This window comes from Penicillium manginii, assembly GCF_028828005.1.
Source record: "Penicillium manginii strain IBT 31320 chromosome Unknown utg000005l:1.0-5665137.0:1.0-5668048.0, whole genome shotgun sequence".
Classification (NCBI taxonomy): Eukaryota; Fungi; Ascomycota; class Eurotiomycetes; order Eurotiales; family Aspergillaceae; genus Penicillium; species Penicillium manginii.
In genome coordinates, this window is record NW_026643106.1 from 2,491,503 (window position 1) to 2,512,440 (window position 20,938).

Genomic DNA, 20,938 nt, shown 5'->3' on the forward strand with positions numbered 1-20,938 from the left:
AAAGCCAGCCAACACCTGTGAATGCGGAGCGCAACAACAAGAAATACAATCTGTTTCAAACATGTTGTATATCATCAGTGGTAAAAATGACATGTCCTAAGTAGCAGTGGCCCTGGCAGCGTTGCTCAGCTGTCGATGATAAGAGCCAATGGGTTGGAAGCCCCTGGACATATAGTTAGCCACTGTTCAATCATTTCAAAAGGAGACCTAGGTCGCGAGGAAAGATTCATACCGAGCAAGATCGAAGCCACCTGTGTCCTCTTCTTCCTCCTCTTCCAAACGATCCTCCTTGTGTGCCCCATTGGGGCCCATGTCTGGTCCATCTGACTGCAGCGGGGGTAGTGTGCGGCTAGATCCGAGACCGTTGGATGTTCCCGGCTTGCTTGGGCTAACCAGGTTAGGCGGGGGTGGGCTGCTGCTCGGAAAGCCCCCAATGATGCGATCCTCGGTTTCACCCTTCAGAGGACTCATGTCCGGAACAGGGCGTGCCGGTGTGCTGCCAATGTCGGCGAATTTCCAAAATTGAGCCGGCGAGCTCATTGGCATAAACTTTGACGGAATCTGCGCCGTACTTGGGGGTGGCAAGCGGGGCTGCTGGCGCTGTGGAGCAGGCGTGATCATAGATGAAGGGCCGTCATCATAATATGATGAGGACAGGACTGGAGGGGAGCCAGCTGCATTATCCGACAGCCCGTAGGCACGGCTCAGGTTATTACTGCTATTCTGCGCTTGGCTAGAGTTGACGGTGCTGCGATTGCGAGCTGGCAAGGGGGACGGTTCGTCGTAATCCCGCGGGTTCATATGGCGCAATGGATGGTCCGAACCGACTCCACGACCAGCCCGAGAGCCACGTTCTGGAGTGTAAGCTTCCACCGGAGCTACCGGGAATGAACTGAAGCCGGGCGAGGAGACAGGCGGTGATTTCTTGACCGTGGCCGAAAACGATGTATCTAGTTTAGAGATATGGGTGCCGCGTGCGGAAGATGGAGGCTCTTTCGTCGCGGGAGACGATGGCGCAGAGGACTGGGGGCCGCCCTTGCGCATCTGCTTTTTGCGGTACTCTTCGCGGTGCTCCGCGGCAATCTGCCACTTCATGCCTTTGCCTGGCTCATCCGTTCGACGGGGTACCTTCTGGAATGCCTTATTGAGTGACAGGTTGTGGCGAATGGAGTTTTGCCAACCGCTCTGGGAGTGACGATAGAAAGCGTATTTGTCCATGATCCAGTTGTAAATACTGTTCAAGGTGAGCTTCTCCTCTTCACTAGAGAAGATAGCCTGCGCGATAAGTGTAGCATAGCTATACGGCGGCTTTAGATCCTTCGCCGCATCCTTGCTATAGTCGATCTCTTCAGTGCTCTCCATCATCATGCCTCGGTTGTAAAGCGGGGATTGCTTGGTCGTGCGCTGGCCATCAGTTCCAGGCGAACGCGGAGGGGGTGTCACCTGGCGCTGGCGGAGATTGGGAGCAGGGGCCAATGAAGGACCGCCAGAGGATGATGGCCGCGCGGGCTCGGTGGCCTGCGAGACCGAGGCCTGTGGGTGAGCGTGCTGCGAAGCGTCCCATGCGACGGAAGCAGGGTCCGGTTCCTGGCCACTGGCGATGCGCTGGGCGCGCTCAATGAAGCTGGGGTGAACGTTGGGGTCGTCGCCGGGAGTAACAAACATCATCTGACAGTTGGCGACTTCGATAATATCACCACAGTGCAGAACGGCGTCGGCGCCACGTTTGAGGATCCCATTGTTTAGTCGGACACCATTGCGGCCATTGACCCGGATATGCCAGGCGGGCGCCTGCTCCCCATCATAAAAGATCTCAGCATGCAGGCGCGAAACAAACTTGCTTGGGCCAAGGTCGACATGTACATCGGGGAGCGCACGAGCGGCAATCGTAACCGGACTGGACTGCTCTGTAGACTTCTGTTCACGATCGGGTTCGCGGCCAATATTGACATGTAGGGTTTTGACGTAGTATGTCCAGTTGCGGCCGGCTATTTTCGCATAAGCCTCGATGCTTTGTTTGTTCTCGGTTTTCTGGTTGGAGTGGTCGCGCGAGACGCGGATTTCTTGTGGTGGGGTGTTCAAGTAAGAGATCACTAGGTCGGTCACATCCTGGTGCGTGGACTGGTCATGGTCACCAACTGAGTCTTCGGCTTCGTCGCCGGACTCCGCCTTGACGGCGCTTCGAGGCGGGGAGGTACGACGATCAACCTGTAAACAATGGGATTTTCTTTTAGCCTTCTGATTCACGCGCACGGGACGATTCGGTCTCGGACTAAACAACCGCAGTGGAATTTGGAACTAACCTTGCGCTTCTTTGCGGACGGGCGAGTGGGCGAAGAGTCTGGTGCCTCCACATCGGACGTTTCCTGCAGTTGGATTTCCTTGCGCCGCGCGCGACGGCGATTTGAGAGAGGCATTTGGGTTGTCGGTCCAGCGGATCGGGTATTATTAGGAGTATCAACAGATCGGCGCAAGGATGGGCGCAGAAATCGAATTTTCTTTGCGAAAGTGGGCAATCAAGCCGAGGCGTCGAGGAGATGCGTAGACACTAGTGAGGAGAGACGCGGGGGGTGGGGGAACTGAGGAAAGATCGAGAGAGAGAGAGAGAGAGAGTCCACAATCAATGAACCCAGGGAGTGAGTAAAGAGGCGGCAAAGGCGAAAGAAAAACACAACAAGAGGGATCAACTTTGGATCCGGATTTCAACGGTCCAGTCTCGGAGGCACTCTCAGAGGCAGAACCAGAGAACGACGGCGTCAGACCCAAATAGACGGATTTGCCACCGGGACAAGAAAGCGGGAATGTGGGAGGGAAGGAAAAAAAGAGTAAAGACAAATGGCCAAAAATCGAGGGCAAAGCCAGACGAAAGAGACAAACAAGCCGATTCAAGACAAAGGCGATGACGCCGAAGTCGCAAAGTTGTGTGGCTGGATGTTGATTATCGATAATCCCTACGATCGACACACGCGATGGCGTCTGTTTGGCCTGACCGCCTTGTCGCGTGGGGAGGTGTTCCTTTTTCTTTTCTTTTTTTCTGCTTTGATTTGCCCAGGAACATTAAGTACAAGAGACAAAATATTGGAGAGGGAAGGGACCAAAAAAAAAGAAGAAAACGAAAAGCTGAAGAGAGAAGTGGAAAAAGAGGAACCAGGAATAATAAAGAAGCCGAAGAATCAAAAGTGAAGAGTGCGCCCGGTTTGACCGTAAACAGTTGTGGAGTTCAGTCACAAGATGTATAATACAGTACGAGGATGGGTGAAGAGTACGAGAAATGGGTGGTGGTGGATGGGTATTACAATTACACATCATTACGTGCTCAACGTGGGATTGAAGATGCTTCCGAGTGCAGAGTTGGCGGATCGGTCCATTTCACATCCTACGCTGGAGGAGGGGCCGATGGGATCCAAGGGAGCCATTCTGCAATCGATGACCATCCTAGGTAGTACCTGAGTGTCTTGGATCTCCTTAGGTAGTGGTTCGCCCTTGATTTACCCTATACGAACTATATGGGAGCTGCCTACTATCCATATCCCCCCCCCATCTTCCCCATGATCTTATAGATCCATTCCACTTCGCCCCTCTTCCCTCATACCTGGAAGTTTCACCTGACAAGCAATTCTCACATACCAGGGCCCCTCCATCTCAGATCTACACTCCGAGACTGCCCCATCTCCCGTCTGGGGTCGTTTGCGTCAGAGGGGCCCGGATGCAGTTTAGCTTCGCCCGTTGGAATGTCGCGTTGCCTTATTGGGGCTTGACATGTCGATCAACTATCGATACCCTCGCCAACTCCGGCGATGCTAAATCGTGAAAATCAAGATTGAATCGAGATCGAGATCGAGATCCATGTAACCTTACAACTCTACATAAGCTTAGGTGGATTTAACTCTGGAACAAGTGGAGAGTGGACGCAAACATTACTGTAAATAAACAGCGTGTAGACGCAGTCCTATTCATACAGATGGGAAAAAAATGTTCTCGAAAAGGGGAGAGATCTCACATGTATCCTACCTTAATGGTAGAAGAGAGAATAAGAGAGAAAATAGTCAATAGAAAAATCACAAAGATGTTCTCCAGGTACATAGTGTGGGAACCGTCAAAGTATAGATAGAAAGAAAGAGAATGGCCAACAAAAGAAACTAGAGGAATAACGGGAGAGATGTTCCCACCAGAGGATGGATTTCAAGAACCGAGTAGAAAAACGATAAATTGTCGTGACGGCGTTATAAATTGGAAGAGGCGAAAGAAGCACGGAACCTATGCCTCGGTGGGCATTTTTGCGTCTCCGTCCTCGTCCAGCCCGCGCAGAGTCGGGTAGGAGACCGGCTCGGCTTCCGACTTGGTCGGCTCCTCTTTGGCAACTACAGGAGAAGCCCGCGTGCTGGCAGTCTCAATACCCTCCATAGCGCTGGGTGCGGGAGAGCCCGAGCTGCTGCGGGTCAAAGCCTCTGGGTCAAACTGACCCTCTTCCAACAATTCGGAAACCAGGCGACGGAGGTTCTCCAGGAGACGAACCTTTTCTACCCAGGCGACGTTGACATCTCGTTCAGCCACCTCGGTGGCTGCGCGGGCTGTGCGCTGGGCGGCCTCTTGGTCGGGGTCTGGGGAGCCGCTGGACAGAGCAGGGTCAATCAAGCTCTCGGCGAGCTGAGGGCTCTTCTTGGTAGGAGTACGGTCGCCATCCTGGGGCTTGCTATCTTGCTCAGTGTCCATGCGATCCATGCTCAGTGCGCGCTCTGCGGGTCGCGCGCGCTGCAAGGTGCCTCCGGTGTAGCGGCGACGGTCATCGTGCTCAAAGGCTCCGCTGAGTGTAGATGGGGGTGCGGCACTGGTAGCAGTTGCGTAGCCGGCAGCCATATTATCCGCCATCGTCGCCGAGGGAAGACGGGGGTACATGCCCGCGCCGCTCTCGTGGGGCGGAGAGACGCGGTGGGTCTGAGGCAGGGAGACCGGTGAGCGCTGCGATGTGTAAGATTGGGCGCTGGATGGTGGTGTCAGGGCGGGGGTTCCGGTCGAAGGAGAGTGGGCAGTGGCCATCATTGGAGCGGAAGTGGCCGCGGTGACATGGTGAGGGGGAAGCTGGCTTGGGGGCGAGTTGGTGGTGCGGTAGCTCATGCCACCCTGGACGTAGTGGGCTCCGGGCTGAGCGACACCAGCAGCAGCTACATTCTCATCACTTTCATAGATGGTGTTTTGCATCTGCTCTAGGAATTGATCGATGTTGATCAAGTCACTCTTGGTCCGAACATTCGACATGGGAGGCAGGTGGTATCCAGGGGGATGTCCGCCACCGGGGCTGTAGCCACCACCACCGCCAGCAACAGGGACCGCAGCGGGCATGGGCTGGTACTCAGGTACGGGGCCATTGAGAATGGGAAGCTGTAGGGCTTGAAGACCAAGCAAGCGTTGGCCCACGGCGGCATACGAGTTAGGATCGAATTGGCGACGCTTCAAGTCACCAAAGAACTCGTTGAGGGCGTCGTATCCCCGCTTGCGATCGTATGATTGACCACCCTCATGACCTTGACTCAGGGCGTAGTAGACATTGCCATATGAGTGAGGGTTGGGAGCAGGGGGCGGAGCGTGAGCCGCTTGGTAGTACTGGGGGGGCTCCGTGGGCGTATCCACCGCCTGAGACAGCGTGAATTGGGCTATCAAAATAAGGAGCCGCAGCAGCGTATCCTAAAAAGATGTGGTATCAGATTAGCCTAAGCCCAAGGTGATATATAGGTCGGAAGAGCCATTGACTCGTAAACAAGTGGCAAGATGGGACGGGATGGGACAAGAGATCCGGGAAGAAACCAACCTTTGGGGTTCTGATTGAACATCATATCGTGATGATGCTTCAGACCAGGCTCAGGAGAGCGAATCTCCGAGTCGTCGGCATGAGTCTTGACATGCTTCTTCAGATCCTGGGGACGCTTGAAAGCCTTGCCACAGAAATCACACTTGTGCGGCTTGAGAGGCACATGCACACGAATGTGGGAAGTGATGTGGTCGCGCTTGACAGTGGTGGTGTTGCAGGTTCCCCATTGACAAGTCAAGTTCAAGTTGTTGGTGCTCTTGCGACCGACATGGCGTTCGCAAACGTGTTCCTGTTGCGGGGCAATGGTTAGTTTTGATCTGTCTCGGTCTACGTCGCCATGATCATCACGCGACACCTCCAGGTTATTTTTCTTACATATAGTGACTCGGCAGTCGGGGACTTCTCGTTACATCCCACCCACTGACAGGGCAGTTGCTCGCCCGCGCCGTTGAGCGAGTTGTTGACGGCAGCGGTGGCGGCGGCGGCGGTCGCAGTGACTGAGGCGGTCGATGGGGTGGTCACTTGCGGAACGTGAGCAGCATCAGTAACGACAGGCGCCGGTGCTGCCGCAGTTTGGGGCGATGATGTTTGAGGAAGGGTGTTGTCGGCCATGATGCCAAGAAATGGATCTTGTCGAGCGGGATGCCCAGGCACGACTGTCTGTTAGGGGAGAAGTAGAGAACAGAGAGAAACCCAGTTAAGTTGGATGTTCCCCAGCACAAATATGATATGCGAGAGATTGTGTTCCGGCGACAAGAAAAGAAAAAAAGGATCCTTTTCTTTCTTATTTTCTTAAATCAAGAATTTAAGCCAAAGACAAGGGAGATGGGAAAGATTGAAGGTAGAATAGGAAGAGAGAGAAGAAAACTGGGGGAGACTCCGGGGGGGGGGGAATCACAAGGGAGGAAATAAAGAGCCGAGCCTTTGCCCAGAAAAAACCGCTTGACTGGACCGGGCGGAGGCATGGCAAAGGGGAGAAGGACAAGACAAGACGACAAGACCGGGCCAAGACTCGCCTGCGGGCCCAGAAACTCCGATGGCGTTGGGCTTTGCTTTCTGACTGGCTACCCCTACGAAGTGAACGAGGGGCTGTGGGCTGTGCATTCCACGCTGCTTGGCCCCCCCTGCAAAGTCAATACGAGGTTGTTCTGTACTCTGTACGGAGTAAAGTATGGAGTATTCTACACTTTGTACCCTATAGGAGGAATATTAAGATAGGACCGCCTAGCTATTAGTAGGAAGTATGCAGAACCCCAATCGCTTATCCCTCCAAAACTGGTAGTAAATCCGGTATACCCTGGATCTCTCTGACTATGATGGTAATTTAATTTCACCCTAAGTTCCTCCAGGCATCCATCGCCGATTGGATGGACCTATGAGGAGCCATAACCTGAGGGCTCCGTACCATTCCGGCCGATGGGAACCCCCCCTAATTCATTCGTCGACAGAGTGAGATGGGTGAAAGAGTGGCGATGCTCCAATCTGCCAAGAATCCTTCCATGGCGATGATTCTTGGCAGCCAAGGCTTTCCTCTTTGCCAATTCCCGCTCCGAGGCCCAAGAATTGAGGGGTCTTGGTATCTTGGGCTCTCTCGGCGTTACCTTGACCCTTGGCACTGGACTGAGCACATTTTCTTTCATACAGTGTCTGGTCTTTATTTAGTTGCCTGGATTCAAAGTGTATCATCCCTGCTTGGCTGTTTGTCCGAGTGGCAGGTGAGAGAGATGGGGGGAGATGAGGGGACACAAAGGCGGCTAGCGAAGCAACCAGTCACCCTTCACCATCTTCCATATCCCCCCCCCCTAGTCATGCATTTATTTTCGTTGATTGCTATATACTTCTATTTGATTTTACAGTCTATTCTATTTTAAAAGATCGAGTCAGCAGTGTGACCAAAACACCTATGTGGTGCACGGTGACACCGAACAACCCGAGGAAGATGGGATGTCTTGGCCGCGATAGTCCCCCAACCCCAACCTTTAGGAACCCCAACTCGACCCAAGCCTTCCAATCTAATCAGCCCAGACTCCTCCGCCGAGTCCGCCGAATCTCTCACCCCAGTTTCCTCCTCGGGGGCTGATACCAACTCCAGATATTCAACCCAACCTTGGTCCCAGACGTAACGGGGTACGCAGCGTGCCAGGTTTCGGTATACCCAGTCCCATCGGCCCGAAGATTCTCCCAAAAGACCGCATTCCCCTTGATCGGCTTGAACGTGATCCCATCCTTCTTCAACCGCGCCAAGCGGCCCTCTCCTCCCGTCCCTGTCCCGGCCCCTGAGTCTGCCCCCGACCCCGACCCTAACCCTGACTCTGACCCCCCCTTCATCCGTGGCCTCATCCTCGCATTCCAAAAACCGGCACCACTGCTTCCCGACCGGCATCTGCAGGCGCGGGAAATTCGTTCCCCCGCCCTCGCAGTCTGCGCCGAGGTAGACCATAAATGTACTGAGGCGGTCGCCGCCGCGCGCCAACGACCCGGTCCAGTCATAGTGGTGCCGGTAGTGGCCGGAAGCATTATAGCGCTGCGCCCACATGCGCTCGATATAGAGATTTGGGCGCCAGCCCTGGAATGCGCGGGCGCGCTCTTCGAGGCAGCGGACTGTGTCGTCGCGGTCGAGGAGGGCTCGGTCGGAGAGGCGCTTTGTTGGATCGACTCGTTCGGTTTTACCGTCGTAGACGATGGAGGGGGTGTATTTGTTCAGGCTGAATTTTCGCTGTTAGCTCGGCGATTCCTTCTCGTGGCCTGGATTGAGCCCGGGCGGGTAGGTAATGTGTTGTCTTGCCTTGTGTCGACTAGATGGTCTGCTTCTGAGGCGCCGAGGAAGTTCTCGATGTATAGGATGAGTGGTGCCCGCGAGAGCAGATGCACCCGGTACCCCTCCGGCTCGCCGGCGCAATTGAACGGGACGCCATCCTCTGGGCTGATGAAGCTGTCGTCTGTGACGTTGATTCCTGGGGCTGTGTCGTCCCAGGATCCAAATGCGTCGCTGGTGTCCCAGGGGGTGAAGGAGCTTGGGAGGAATTGTTGTAGGAGCGGGTTCAGGACGAAGAGGTACACGGGCACGAGGTATATCAGCCACGAAATGACGGTTGACAATTTCGGCATTGACGACATTTGGATCGGCGTGTTGGGCTGCCCTCTTGCTGTAGTATCCTGGTGATAAATAAATAAAGTATAGTATGGATTGGAGAGCTAGTGATCCATGCGACCGCGGTGCAATAATGCGCGCGAGGTCGGACGAGTCGATGGCAGCCCTCTGTCGCTGCTTTTTCTTGTTACCGTAGGTGCTGCGAATTGGAGTGCCCAGCAGAAAGCTTGTCTGACTGGGCCATGTCGTTCTTACAGAGTGTCAAGAGTCAAGAGTGTCGGCGCACTCGGGACCAGAAGTCTCTAAGTGGGTCTCTTGTCTGATCTAAACCGATCATGGTAGCCCGGGAAAAGGTGATCGTCGAGAATTCTGCGGAGTCTACGCTGGGGATAATCTGATCTATTTTATGCCATTCCAAACGCTAGAAGGTAAGGTTGTGATTCTGAGCATATCAAGGTGATATTGAAGCCATCTACAGCGATCAACGAATCGCATACTCGTTATTTCACAAAGATCATACGAAGAATAAAAATTATGAAAAAGCCTCACTCAAGTTGCAAGAAAAGAACGCCAGCCAGGTATAAACATCCACTTTCTTTTTTTTAAAAAAATTTCAACTTCCATCGTTAGTGCATGTCATCATGAGGGCAAAGACTAGCTCAGGTGCCTGCATTCATCCACTGAGTCCAGTCATCATTAGAGGCCATGTTGCCTGGGTTATAGGCAGCATTATTCCCGAAGAGATCGTCGAAGGATATTCCCTCCATTTTCAAGCCCATGGCATTCTCGTCTAGGCCCATATTAAAATCTAGAATGCCGTTGCCGTTGCCGTTATCGTTGCCATTGGGGGCCGGGTTTTCTGGTGCTTGTGAAGTTGTAGGCTGGGGTGCGATATTGCTCGGTTGGAAATTGTAGCCTTGCCAAACAAAGTTCTGATTCGGAATGGAAACCAAGTCAGGGCTGCTGAGAGCTTCGATGGGCGACTGCGCTTGCGAGATGGGCGAGTTCAGTCGCGAGGAATTCATGGATTGAGTGTTGCTAGCCTGCAGTCGGCTAGGTACCGACGATTTGATGCCACCGTGTGTTCCGACAGAGAAGCCAGGGAGGTTGCTGAAGCTATCAAAACTGGGTGACGGCATATTCGGATCGCTTGGAGTACTAGGAGGTCTCCCCGCAGACTGCTCGAAAGGGAAAGAAGATTGAGGGACGCCTGCTCGATCATGTCGGAAGTGATCGTCTTCTAATGTTGACATGGGCTGCGTGGGATAAGCAAAGGGATCGTCGGACGGAAACATCATGGGCATGAGATCGGGAAGGTTGTTCGGGTTACTAAATTGCTGGGCCCATGCCAGGCTTGACTGGTCTTGATTGGAGAAGGAGGAGGCGAGAGAGGTCGCGGAAACAGGCTCGGGCGTGGACATGGCTTCCGTCAACAATTCTGGCGAAGCAGCCATCCAGGCCGACTGAGTACCGCTTTCGGTGGGCCGGTTGTTGAATTGAGTAGTAGTGTCCATACTCTTCTGTCGACGGCTTGTCGGATTGAGTTTAGGGTTGCTTGAAATCATGTGTGCCGGGAAAGTACTCGAGCGATGAGGCAAAGTCATCTGCTCCGCTTGCGTTTGGGCGGGCTCTGCCTCGACAGCAACACTCGAGGGAGCCGATCGCTTGAGGTTAACAGGGGCCTTAGAGCTCTGGCGGTTCTTCAGCATCTCTGGTAAGGTCTTGAAGAGGCACTGTAAATCCATAGTCAGTTTGGTGCAATAGATGCGCCGGGCAGAGGGAGTACATACGTTCAGACTCTGTGAGCACCTGTCTGCTGCCATGCTCTTCTTAGCTAGTCCAGCCAGCGTATTCTTGCCTTCCATGGCATCTTTAAGGACACCGTCCTTTGCCGTGGGCGAGTCAGGGTTCTCAAGAACGAAAAATATCAATGAGAGAATGGCAAAGTATGTCGTATACATCGTAAACCAGAATGAGCCATTCAGTAAGCCCCTTTTGTGCATTCCGGTCGTGATGTGAACGATGTTTCGGGATACACTGACACACGCTGCTGCACAGGCATATGATCGCTTGTCGACGCCACGCGCCTGTGACCCTCCAGAGACGTAGTGTAGGAATGGGCGATACATGACCATCTGCACATGCGCATAGCTGATTCGGAGCAGTTGGCGAATTCTGGGATAGGAATTAATTATGCTTTCTTGAAATTGGGGGATTGAGATTGGAAAACTGACCGTTCCAGTTGTGGTGACACCTCAGTGCCAGGTCGCAAAGCTGCTGGTAACTCTTCCATCCAAGTCTGAAGATCACGCTCGATTTCACGGATCTTAGAATGGCTAACCATGTACCGATGATTGGACTTTGAGCGATGGCGAGCATTCTTCACGGGTAGATGTACTTGACTACCTTCAGAATGACATTGCATAGGCGTGTGTGCGCATTGCATCCTGCCATTAATGGAGTGTAATCGGAAGGCATTTGAAGGATACCCTGGCTAGTGATGAACTCGCCATCGACTTCCAAAGGATATTCCTGGTCAATGTCGTCTTCGCTCAGCATCTGAGGGAGTCCTAGAAGGGTGCTGACGTAGACATCCATCTTGCGAACGACCCAAAATATACGCTTTCGCAGGTCTCGCTCGATGGGGTTGAAATCGGCAGTGACCGCACGGTGTAGACCCAAGCGTAGGGCTGAACGGAGGGCAATTCCGACGTAAGAATAGCAAGTGCTCAGCTTGGCAGAAGATTGTAGGAAAAGAATCATGAAGCAAATGGCCTGTAGTGAGGTCAAATCACGGCAGTCAGTGACTTCAAGCAACTGTCGGCCTGCTTTGAAGAATACAAAACTGCAGAATGGTTAGCTAACTAGATCGGAATGCTTTTCTTCAGGGTTATGAAGGAATATTACATACCCTTGACCAATGGCCCCTTCGTATCCATCAAAATCCAGGGTGCCAGCCCCATCATCAGAGAACAGACACCCAACAGCCATGACAATGTACAGAAGTGGTAAGAACGAATTTTCTTCGTTGGTGTATTGTTCCGGGGGCGTCTCGTAGATGCGATCTAGGTTGGCGAAGAAAGAAGGCTCGTGCACCAACCGCATCAATGAGCATGCATGATCGATCGCATTGTGGCACAGGCGACGAGTGACTTCACGATCTGGAAGATCGTTGGTGGGTATAAAAGCTGCATCCTGGGGTGACCCTGTTACGGATTTAGGACTCTCGAGTATTTGGGACATGCCGCGGGACCGAGTAATAGGGATATCGGCGCCGAGTTGTTTGCGCAGGCGTCGCGCGAAGATAATGCCGGAGGTGTGTCCATGGTAATCCCAGTGTCCTTGATCGTCGCGGTCAAGGTACCCCTGAGTTATCCACCATTGTCTCCAATAGCGATTCTTCCCCTCCTTCTGGGCCAGTCTCTGGCGGGGCGGTTGAAGCCGCAGGGGGGCTTGGGTAGAGGAACCGACGATGATTGTTTCTCTTTCTGGGCATTCTTCAATCGCTGCTCTGTCGCATGCATGTCCAGTTGTGGGTCATCGAGGTTGATATCGGGAATCACACTTCGGAGAAGAGCTTCGGCCTTGTGCATGCGAGCCTCGAGAGCTTCGACATATTGAGGGGCGGGGTTACGGCGGCGATTAGAGGGTTGGTCATAGGTGCAATCTGAGGAAGGAATGGAATGTTAGCCACGTGCGATGCTAGTAGTACGTAGCGGGGAAATGCAAGAGAAGGGAATATCCCACCATAGCTGTAAACTGTACAGTGGGTACAGGGCTGTTTGCCATCGCATTTGATCTTCTTTCGACGACACTCATCACAAGCGCGACCTACCCGTCTGCGCTTCTGCATCGGCAAGGACTGAGAGCCAAGCTTGGAATCCGAGGGGGACTCCTCATGCATGGAGCCATGAGACGGATAGTCATCATTCAGATAGTCGTTCAGAGCGGGATCATCGTCCTCACTGTGAACGCCCGAGGTGGTGGCCATGGCGATGAGGGGATGGGATTCATGTACAGAGTAAGGAGAACGGGGCTTGGCGGGCGATCCGATGTCTAGTGTGATCTGATCGATCGCCCTCCTTGCGGGAACATTAGAGAAGAAAATATACAGTCCAAAAAAAAAAAAGACTAAGGTAATAGTGAGTAATACGACGAATAAAAGGCGGAGTAAATGGTCGAGTTCACGGGCCTTTTTTCGATGATGAAATTATTGCGGCCGAAAGCGGTGGAGGAGGAAGACAGAGAGAGGGGGGGGAAGAAGTAGTAGAGGGAGAGGTTGATCGTAAGAAAAAAATGAGACAGTTTTCTAGAAGGCTTCTTTTCTTTCCATCGAAGGTACGAACTTACGCCCTGCTACGTAACTGGGGCACTGGAGACACTAGTCTAGTAGTCGGACGTTCGTTGTGTGCGAGTCCGAGTTCTGCGCACGTTCAACGAGGCATTTTTCAATCACCTCGGCTCTAAGTCCGATGTAGAATTTTCCCGGGTCGGTCCCCACAGGGGTTTAACTGCAAATTGATTCGAATCAACTCCGTACCAGTTCGGCGGCAGCTACTCAAAATGCCGAGGGGAGTTGATGAGGCGATCTGCCGAGTGATCTTCAGGCCGAGTAGGCGCGAGTGGTGCTTCCAAGGTTAGTGGTTGTTATACTGATGATGTGCCCAGGTGGTGAGTTCTATACTTGAAACTTGAACCACACATACTAGTAGTACCTAGGTATCTCTACTGTAGATATGTACCAACCCTTGATAGTACTTTCCACGGAGTCTTCGCCGGGATTTAAATCCTAACGGTCGCGTGTGATGTAGGTGCTGCCCTAATACCTGCATGCATCGGCGATGCGTTCTGGTTCGCCGAATGCCCTTTGGTGATTATTAATAGCCATGTCGGTGTTCGAATAGCCTTTCGGTGTTGACGTGGTGACTGCAATACGAAGTTGCGGAGGAGTATGCCAATCAAAGTGAGAGATCCACTGTCAAGGGTCATAAATCCCCGAACGTGTTTGTATACCAGGCATCATGTACTATGGGTAGTTCTCGAGATGAACACCTCACCGGTCGGGTACTACCTGGGTAGGAATGCTGGTGGCAACCGTCAAGAGATTATGTATCCCTTATGTGATACCGAAATTTGAACATACTGAAAATTCTGGAAGATCAGAGTTCAATATTCCAGATCAGATGAGATCCAGGTGGTGTGTCATATTCACCATGCAGAAATTGGCCCCAGGGAGATGTTTGATCTTCCGGGCCTTCTATTGGGCGTAGTACTTCAAGAAGTTCCTTTCAGGTATTCGTTAGTTATAGGGTAGTATTGTGTACTATTAAGTACTAGTAATTATCCCTCGCACGCCATGGATTATGGATTCTATTCCAATACCTAGGTACTGTCACCCTCACGAGGAAGGTTCTGGCCGACACTACCCTTTGAAGCTCGTTTCATGTCACCATCAAGGTTCTTCTTCTTTCTCCGCTCCTGTCGCTGACGCTGACGCTGACACCTCCGATCATCACTCGAGCAGGACAGTGCAGATCTCCCAAGCACTAGTGCTCCTACTAGTATTCCGTAGTGGTCCATGATGACTGAAGGCTAGACACAACTTGCATAGCCCACATGTATACGGAGTTCATACACTACCTACACGCCGGACAAACTGCCAAGGTGAATTATTCGGATCTGTAACTCCTCTCTTCTCCTTTTCTGCAATGTTTTCCCTACCTGCATAAAAGGAGCGTCGTCATGAAGGGATTCGACATGCACCTAGGAGCTGAATCTAGCATATCCGCCCTGTGACGCGACCAGGAATGTCAGTCGTGAAACCACTGGCACGTAGCTGGTCCCCTGTACCCAATAATCCGAAACGATTCCAGACTCAGCTGCCTTTTCAAGGCTAGCCTGCCAAAATGATCTCAGCCGGACCCAGAAAATAGATTTGGCCCCCAAGTGGGCTTGGTCTCGGCATTGGTAGATCGGAGGATGACTGGGTCCACGACAGAAAGAGTTCCCGTCTGCGAGGGGAGAGATTAAGCTCATCGTCAGCCCTGCATATTGGTCCGTCAGCCCTGATTTTGAGCTCGAAGGGTCTCCTTTTCGCCTTCATTCCGTATGATTCGCTTCTTCCCTTGTCGACCAGCGGGTCCCTCACTTCCCATGGTCTTTTCTTTCGAATTTTTTGTAAATTTCGCGGGATCGCTTATGTACCCCCCCCCCTCCCCCTTTGGCACGTCCCACTTCTTTCCCCATGACAAGGACACTAGGGTGGATCGCCACATTCTATCGACGCGCTTGTCAATAAGCGTTAGCCTTATATGGATCTTTTCGCTGTCTGTTCCGAACAATCTTCCTCTCTTCAGTCTCAGTCTTTGCCTCTGTCTTAGCCTACTTTGTTTCAGCAATGCAGCTGTGCTGCAATGAATCATGGCTTTCATTCTTGTCACGCTCTGCTGCGTCTTCGCAGCCATTGGCTCATTCTTGTTCGGCTATGATTCTGGTGTGATCTCCTCCAGTATCGAGCAAGATGCTTTTCTGGATCGATTTGGATCTCCTGGTTTATCAGATGCCGCTAGTGGCGGCATCATCTCTTCATACACTGGTATGGCTCTGCTTCGGTTGAAAATTTGCAATCTTCTCAAAATAAGAGTGGCTAACGTTGCTCTCTAGGCGGTGCAATCGTGGGGTCATTGCTTGCATCTTATATATCCGATTCTTGGGGCCGCAGGATGGTCATTTTTATCGGTGGCCTACTCGCCACCTTCGGGGCCGCCCTTCAGGGAGGAGCCATCACCATCGCGATGCTCATCGCTGGCCGATTCATTGCCGGTTTTGCCATCGGTCTCATGTCAGCAACTATCCCCGTATACTGCAGCGAAATTGCACCGCCTCATATCCGTGCTTCGCTCGCTAGTATGCAGCAGTGGATGATCGGTCTTGGGATCATGGTCGCTCAATGGGTTGGATACGGCTGCTCTCTCCATACGGGTGCCTTCTCCTGGCGATTCCCTCTTTCATTGCAGACGGCACCGGCTATTATATTGACATGCGGTGTCTGGTTTATTCCGGAATCTCCTCGCTGGCTCATCGAAACAGGCAAGGAGGAGGCGGGTCGCTCCGTATTGGCCCGTTTACATTTGAACCATGACGCGACAAACAGTCAACTTGTTGAGCACGAACTGGCCCAGATACACGAGAGCGTTGCTTATGAGCATCAGTCCGTCGTCCGATCTTGGCGTAATATTCTGTTCTCTAAGCAATGGCGCTGTCGGATCCTTCTCGCCTGCGGGTTGCAAGCATTCACTCAAACGTCTGGAACAAACGTGATTCAAAATTATGGACCCAGGATTTACAAATCGCTCGGCTTGTCGACATCAACCTCTCTGATGATCATCGGTGTCTGGGGCGCGCTGGCGCTGTTCTGGAATACTGTGTTCATGTTTTTCGTCGACAAGGTCGGTCGGCGCAAGCTACTCATCCCATCGCTAGTGGGCATGGGCGCAGTGATGTGCGTGGAAGCTACACTCGCCCGTTATATTGACTTCAACGACTCCAATGCCAATGAGGATGCACTCCGTGCTGCAATTGCCATGTTCTTCGCCTTCTCATTGTTCTTCACGTCCCTTGGTATACTATCGTGGGTCTACCAATCCGAGATCTTCCCCACCTCCATCCGATCCCGAGGCTCATCAATCGCAACCGCCACAAATTGGAGCTTGAATTTGATTTTTGCCCAGTGCTCGCCAATCGCGCTGACGAATCTGGGCTCCAATTATTTCTACGTTTTTGTAGGCTTCAATTGGGCCGCAGCAGTTGTCGTTTTCTTCTTCTACCCAGAAACAGTTGGGTATTCACTTGAAGAGGTCGACGAGGCATTTTCTCGTCGGTATCAGGCTGAGCAAGCAGAGGTCACTCTTACAACTTCTGCTAGTCCTGAGACTGTGGAATCGCGTTCTAGGGTTAGACATAAGGGGATGCATCCTCTATCTATGCACCCGACCCACAGTGGCAGCTGGAGTAGCATTGTTGGTTCATCTCCTAAGCTGTGGAGTAAAAAGATGGCCGATGTATAGTTCATCTACTATTAAATTTTGAATTGCATAAAGCTTTATTCTTCATTGTTCCAGATCTTTATATACATCTTCATTAAGCTAATATTATCTCATAGCCTTAATCGACAGCTCTCCATTTATCAGGCGCAACCCGGCTGCATCAGCATTGTTGTACTTCACATTGAGTTTATTGCAAAACATCCCGCATGAGATCACCGATAGCCTCGGCACCACCGCCGCCACCCAACAGTTTTTCATTCGTTGTTTGAATGATGACTCGGCGATAACTGATGAGAGCCGGAGACCCATTATCCTTCACCTCGAGGATAAGATGTAGCACTTGGCCTTTGGGAATGGCTGCCCGACTGATCAACTCCACACAGCACTTCTCCGGAGCAGGAATTTTAACCTCAACCTTGCTACTGGCTTCATTGAGTGGCTTGATATCCAGCCGGCCTACCTCATGGTGAACAGACCATTGTGACGCACTTGGGTCCTGGTACTGGTACCACGTGAAAGTGAGAGTATCGTTCGGGTCGGGATCATATGATGCAGAAGCATCGAGTTGGAAAGTGGCGCCGGCCTCCAACTCGAAATAAAGCGGCTGCAGGCCCTTATTACCATTGATATCAACGACTGGATGATGGTTTGCGCTGCTCGGATCTGGCGAGATAGACCACTGCATTCGAGCGGCGAAGTCTGTCTGGAAAGCATCGCGCCAGCGCCAAATCGTTGCATGGTTGGATTTGTGTTTCCGACCATCAAGGCCCACGACCTCGTCCACTGTGTCACTAAAATGGCCATTGGAAACACCCTTCCCGCTGATATCCGTGGGAATGTATCGCCCGCCCCAGGATCCGTATTCTGGCCGCTCTGGCACACCGAGACCATTCTGAATAATATACAAAAAAGTCGGGGTGTCGCCCTCGGGAATGAACATGTAATCCGGGTACGTAGATCCAAGTGGACCGATCTGGATATTCTCTTTGATCCACTGCTTGCTGATCTTGGATGGGTCCGGCCCACCCTTGTCGAAGCCATACCAGCCATCGCCGGAGATGCCGCACCAAGCGGCCATACCGTACTGGTTCCAGCCGTGAACGGAGCAAATGTAAAAGATGTCAGGGAAGTTGTAGCGGATCCAAGCGCCCGTGTCGTCTTGGTCTGAGATGGTGTAGACGCGCAGTTTTGAGCGCATTTTGGCGGCATCGGCGGCAGAATGGGTGTTTCGGATCTTGAGGAGGACAGAGGCGAGTACGTTGGTTCCACCCCAGCAGAGTACCCAGAGAGGATCCTCCGAGGGTGCTTCGATGCGCTCCAGAAGTAGCTGGCCGCCTTCGCTGAGGGAGATGTCGTCGCCCACTGCGGTCATGCCATACGTCTGGGATATAAAGTTAGGAGGTTCTGCTGATTATGATCCGTTGGAAGTATTTACCTCTGCGCCCTTCTTAATTAACGACCTCATATACTGGGCAGTCGGATATGGGTCATTGGGATGTGCGTGGGCGTTGAGATTGTCGACTACTTTCTCATAGCCATCGACAATCTTGTGCATATCCTGTGGACAGACCTTGTTCTTCATCCAGGTCGAGGTGCACGCAACCAGCCCCTCCGTTCGGAACTGGTTGGAGTAGAGAAGGTAGCGCACCAGAGACTCAGCATCATCAGGCTCATTGGAGATGTCACTGAGAATGAAGACACGCGGTTTAGTTTCAAAGGTCTGGAGCTGTGTTGGAGAGGCCATGATGAACGAAAATGGAGAGAATGAACATGACTGCTGTGGTGATTATGGCCATATTTGAAATACCCCTCCTCATCAGGCTGTGACAGAAAACGCAACTCGAGCCACGCAGTCCCCAAAGTAGACGAGTGGAGAGATGCGGGGGAAGGGTGGAGGCTAGAATTGCCGCCGACGTTTAACCGGCCCCCTTCGGCACTTCCCAAGGCAATTGCAACCACCAGGCACTTCATTAGCTTTTGCACCATCCAAGCCTTTCTCCACATCTTAGCTCTCATCGAGTGGCACACGCTAAGAAAGTTATCCGGAGCGACGCGTTGCCCCTAGCCATCGAGCCATATGGGTTTCCTGTGCTTCCATTGCGGGGCCCCGGGGTTTGGGAAGCTGCCTTCCCCAGTCTCAGCCCCGAGAATGAGGCATTTGCAAACGCCAAGTACTGTTTATATAAGTCGTATTCCCGGGGCCGAGAGATTAGGATAGCACTCATGCCTGGACTTGGTGTGATTGGCCTTTTTAATTTCCAAGATGTTCGATTCAATCAAGCAGTCGGTGCTGTACCAGGAGCTGAGCCTTCGCCTGGTCTTCATTGGGTGCTTTGTCTCCCTGGGGGCCATGGGATTTGGATTTGACAATTCCTGGTGGGGAGGTGCTCTGGGTTTGTCGCCGTTTGGCAAGAAATATGGCGAATGGGATGAGGCCCAGAATGATTGGGCCATCCCCGCAGAGAAACAGTCTGCTGGTACAGGTACAGGCTCTGCAGGTATCATCATCGGCTGTCTCGTTGCCCCATGGCTATGCTCCAATTTGGGTCGTCGACCAACTTTACTGGTTATGGCGAGCTTTTTGGTTGTAGGTATCATACTTGAGGCCACAGCTATAACTTCCTTCTGGCAGTTGGTTGTAGGTCGTGTCGTCGTCTATTCCGGGATTGGCCTGGCATCGAATGTTGTACCCATGTATCAATCTGAATGTGCACCGGCCAAAATTCGAGGTTCGTTGCCATTATTTTTTAGAATCCTATGGCTGGATTGAAATTGACATAGTATACTAGGCGCTTTCTTGACTGCATACTCATTTTGGAACACTTTTGGTGCTTTCCTAGGCACGCTGGTCGTATACCTATGCCAAAGCATGACAAGTCAATGGGCTTATCTGTAAGCAATATAGTCTTGTTGCGTTATTACTTTTCCATTCTCGATTCTAACCTAATTTTAGCACTGTGATTCTTTGTCAACTTCTTGTCCCTGTCGGCATTATCTGCTCTTACCCCTTCCTCCCCGAAACACCACGATTTCTAGTCTACCGTGGACGGTTCGCGGAAGCCGAGCTTGCAATCAAAGATTTATATGGTCCGAACTATAACGCCGCAGAGGAAGTGCAACTTTTGCAGCTTCAAGTCGAGGAGCAGCGCGAGCTTCATAAGGCGACTAGCGTTATGGACTGCTTCAAAGGCACCAACCTGCGGCGAACAATTATCGCCATGGGTGTTCAGATCTTACAGCAGGCTCAAGGAGTCTCCTTCATCAATAACTTCATTGTGACCTTCATGAAGCAGCTTGGATTTTCTGACCCCCCTAAAGTATAACGTTATTGTCATTGCTTGTGGCTTAGTCGCCAATGTGATCTCGTTTTACACTTTTGACAAAATTGGACGGCGCTCCAATATGTTCTGGGGTGCCTTCGTTATGGCTGCAATGATGATTGGCGTTGGAGGCACGACGGCAAATGGCTACGAAGTTCTTTCTCCAATGACACAAAACGGCTGTGTGGCCATGTTGGTTCTTTGGTACGTCTTCTACGGTCTCTCTTGGGGACCAGGTGTTTGGATTTTGGGCGGGGAGATCGGCACCGGTCAATTGCGCGAGCACACTCTGCTTCTGTCATCCCTTGGAAGTTTCGTAACTTCAGTCCCCATCAATTTTGTCAATCCTTATGTCCAGGCTGACATTGGTGGTCGAACTGCCATTATCTATGGTAGTTTCTCCGTTGCCGCTATGGTGTTTGTGTACTTCTTACTTCCGGAGACGAAGGACCGATCCCTAGAGGAGCTGGATGAGATGTTCCAGCAGAAGGTTTCCACGCGACAGTTCAAGGGCTATGTGTGCACTGGATTGGGTGCTCAGATCACACAACTGGAAAACAAGGAAGATGTCAGCGAAAAGAAGACCAGAGAGATTGAACATGTCGAAGCTGCCATTTAACACCTAGGTATAGATAGAAGCATAACAACACTAGGACTTCGAGGTTGTTAAATTCTA

At 52.0% G+C, this 20,938-nt stretch overlaps 8 protein-coding genes across 8 annotated transcripts; 2 read left to right on the top strand and 6 right to left on the bottom strand.

The window, feature by feature from the left end:
- Positions 1-96: 96 nt before the first annotated feature.
- Positions 97-2,417, bottom strand: N7533_007327 (putative forkhead transcription factor Fkh1/2; the record flags this gene model as incomplete). Its single annotated transcript, XM_057103977.1, has 3 exons — positions 97-163; positions 233-2,208; positions 2,304-2,417. 3 exons carry the CDS (start codon positions 2,415-2,417, stop codon positions 97-99), a joined length of 2,157 nt encoding a protein of 718 aa, XP_056958934.1.
- Positions 2,418-4,257: 1,840 nt separating this feature from the next.
- Positions 4,258-6,418, bottom strand: pacC (putative C2H2 transcription factor PacC; the record flags this gene model as incomplete). Its single annotated transcript, XM_057103978.1, has 4 exons — positions 4,258-5,601; positions 5,639-5,682; positions 5,807-6,095; positions 6,182-6,418. 4 exons carry the CDS (start codon positions 6,416-6,418, stop codon positions 4,258-4,260), a joined length of 1,914 nt encoding a protein of 637 aa, XP_056958935.1.
- A 1,440-nt stretch (positions 6,419-7,858) lies between these two features.
- N7533_007329 (oxidoreductase, 2OG-Fe(II) oxygenase family) lies at positions 7,859-8,923 on the bottom strand (the record flags this gene model as incomplete). The annotated part of the gene is made up of 3 exons (XM_057103979.1): positions 7,859-8,035; positions 8,124-8,511; positions 8,685-8,923. 3 exons carry the CDS (start codon positions 8,921-8,923, stop codon positions 7,859-7,861), a joined length of 804 nt encoding a protein of 267 aa, XP_056958936.1.
- A 633-nt stretch (positions 8,924-9,556) lies between these two features.
- Positions 9,557-12,888, bottom strand: N7533_007330 (putative C6 transcription factor (Mut3); the record flags this gene model as incomplete). Its single annotated transcript, XM_057103980.1, has 6 exons — positions 9,557-10,630; positions 10,688-11,072; positions 11,132-11,256; positions 11,304-11,742; positions 11,809-12,408; positions 12,461-12,888. The coding sequence occupies 6 exons, from the start codon at positions 12,886-12,888 to the stop codon at positions 9,557-9,559; spliced, it is 3,051 nt and encodes a 1,016-aa protein (XP_056958937.1).
- Positions 12,889-14,279: 1,391 nt separating this feature from the next.
- N7533_007331 (uncharacterized protein) lies at positions 14,280-14,477 on the bottom strand (the record flags this gene model as incomplete). The annotated part of the gene is made up of 1 exon (XM_057103981.1): positions 14,280-14,477. One exon carries the CDS (start codon positions 14,475-14,477, stop codon positions 14,280-14,282), a length of 198 nt encoding a protein of 65 aa, XP_056958938.1.
- Positions 14,478-15,317: 840 nt separating this feature from the next.
- On the top strand, positions 15,318-16,963 carry N7533_007332 (sugar porter family MFS transporter; the record flags this gene model as incomplete). The annotated part of the gene is made up of 2 exons (XM_057103982.1): positions 15,318-15,492; positions 15,561-16,963. 2 exons carry the CDS (start codon positions 15,318-15,320, stop codon positions 16,961-16,963), a joined length of 1,578 nt encoding a protein of 525 aa, XP_056958939.1.
- Positions 16,964-17,129: 166 nt separating this feature from the next.
- N7533_007333 (uncharacterized protein) lies at positions 17,130-18,686 on the bottom strand (the record flags this gene model as incomplete). Its single annotated transcript, XM_057103983.1, has 2 exons — positions 17,130-18,323; positions 18,378-18,686. The coding sequence occupies 2 exons, from the start codon at positions 18,684-18,686 to the stop codon at positions 17,130-17,132; spliced, it is 1,503 nt and encodes a 500-aa protein (XP_056958940.1).
- Positions 18,687-19,205: 519 nt separating this feature from the next.
- Positions 19,206-20,881, top strand: N7533_007334 (uncharacterized protein; the record flags this gene model as incomplete). The annotated part of the gene is made up of 4 exons (XM_057103984.1): positions 19,206-19,671; positions 19,732-19,834; positions 19,896-20,217; positions 20,261-20,881. The coding sequence occupies 4 exons, from the start codon at positions 19,206-19,208 to the stop codon at positions 20,879-20,881; spliced, it is 1,512 nt and encodes a 503-aa protein (XP_056958941.1).
- Positions 20,882-20,938: the final 57 nt, after the last annotated feature.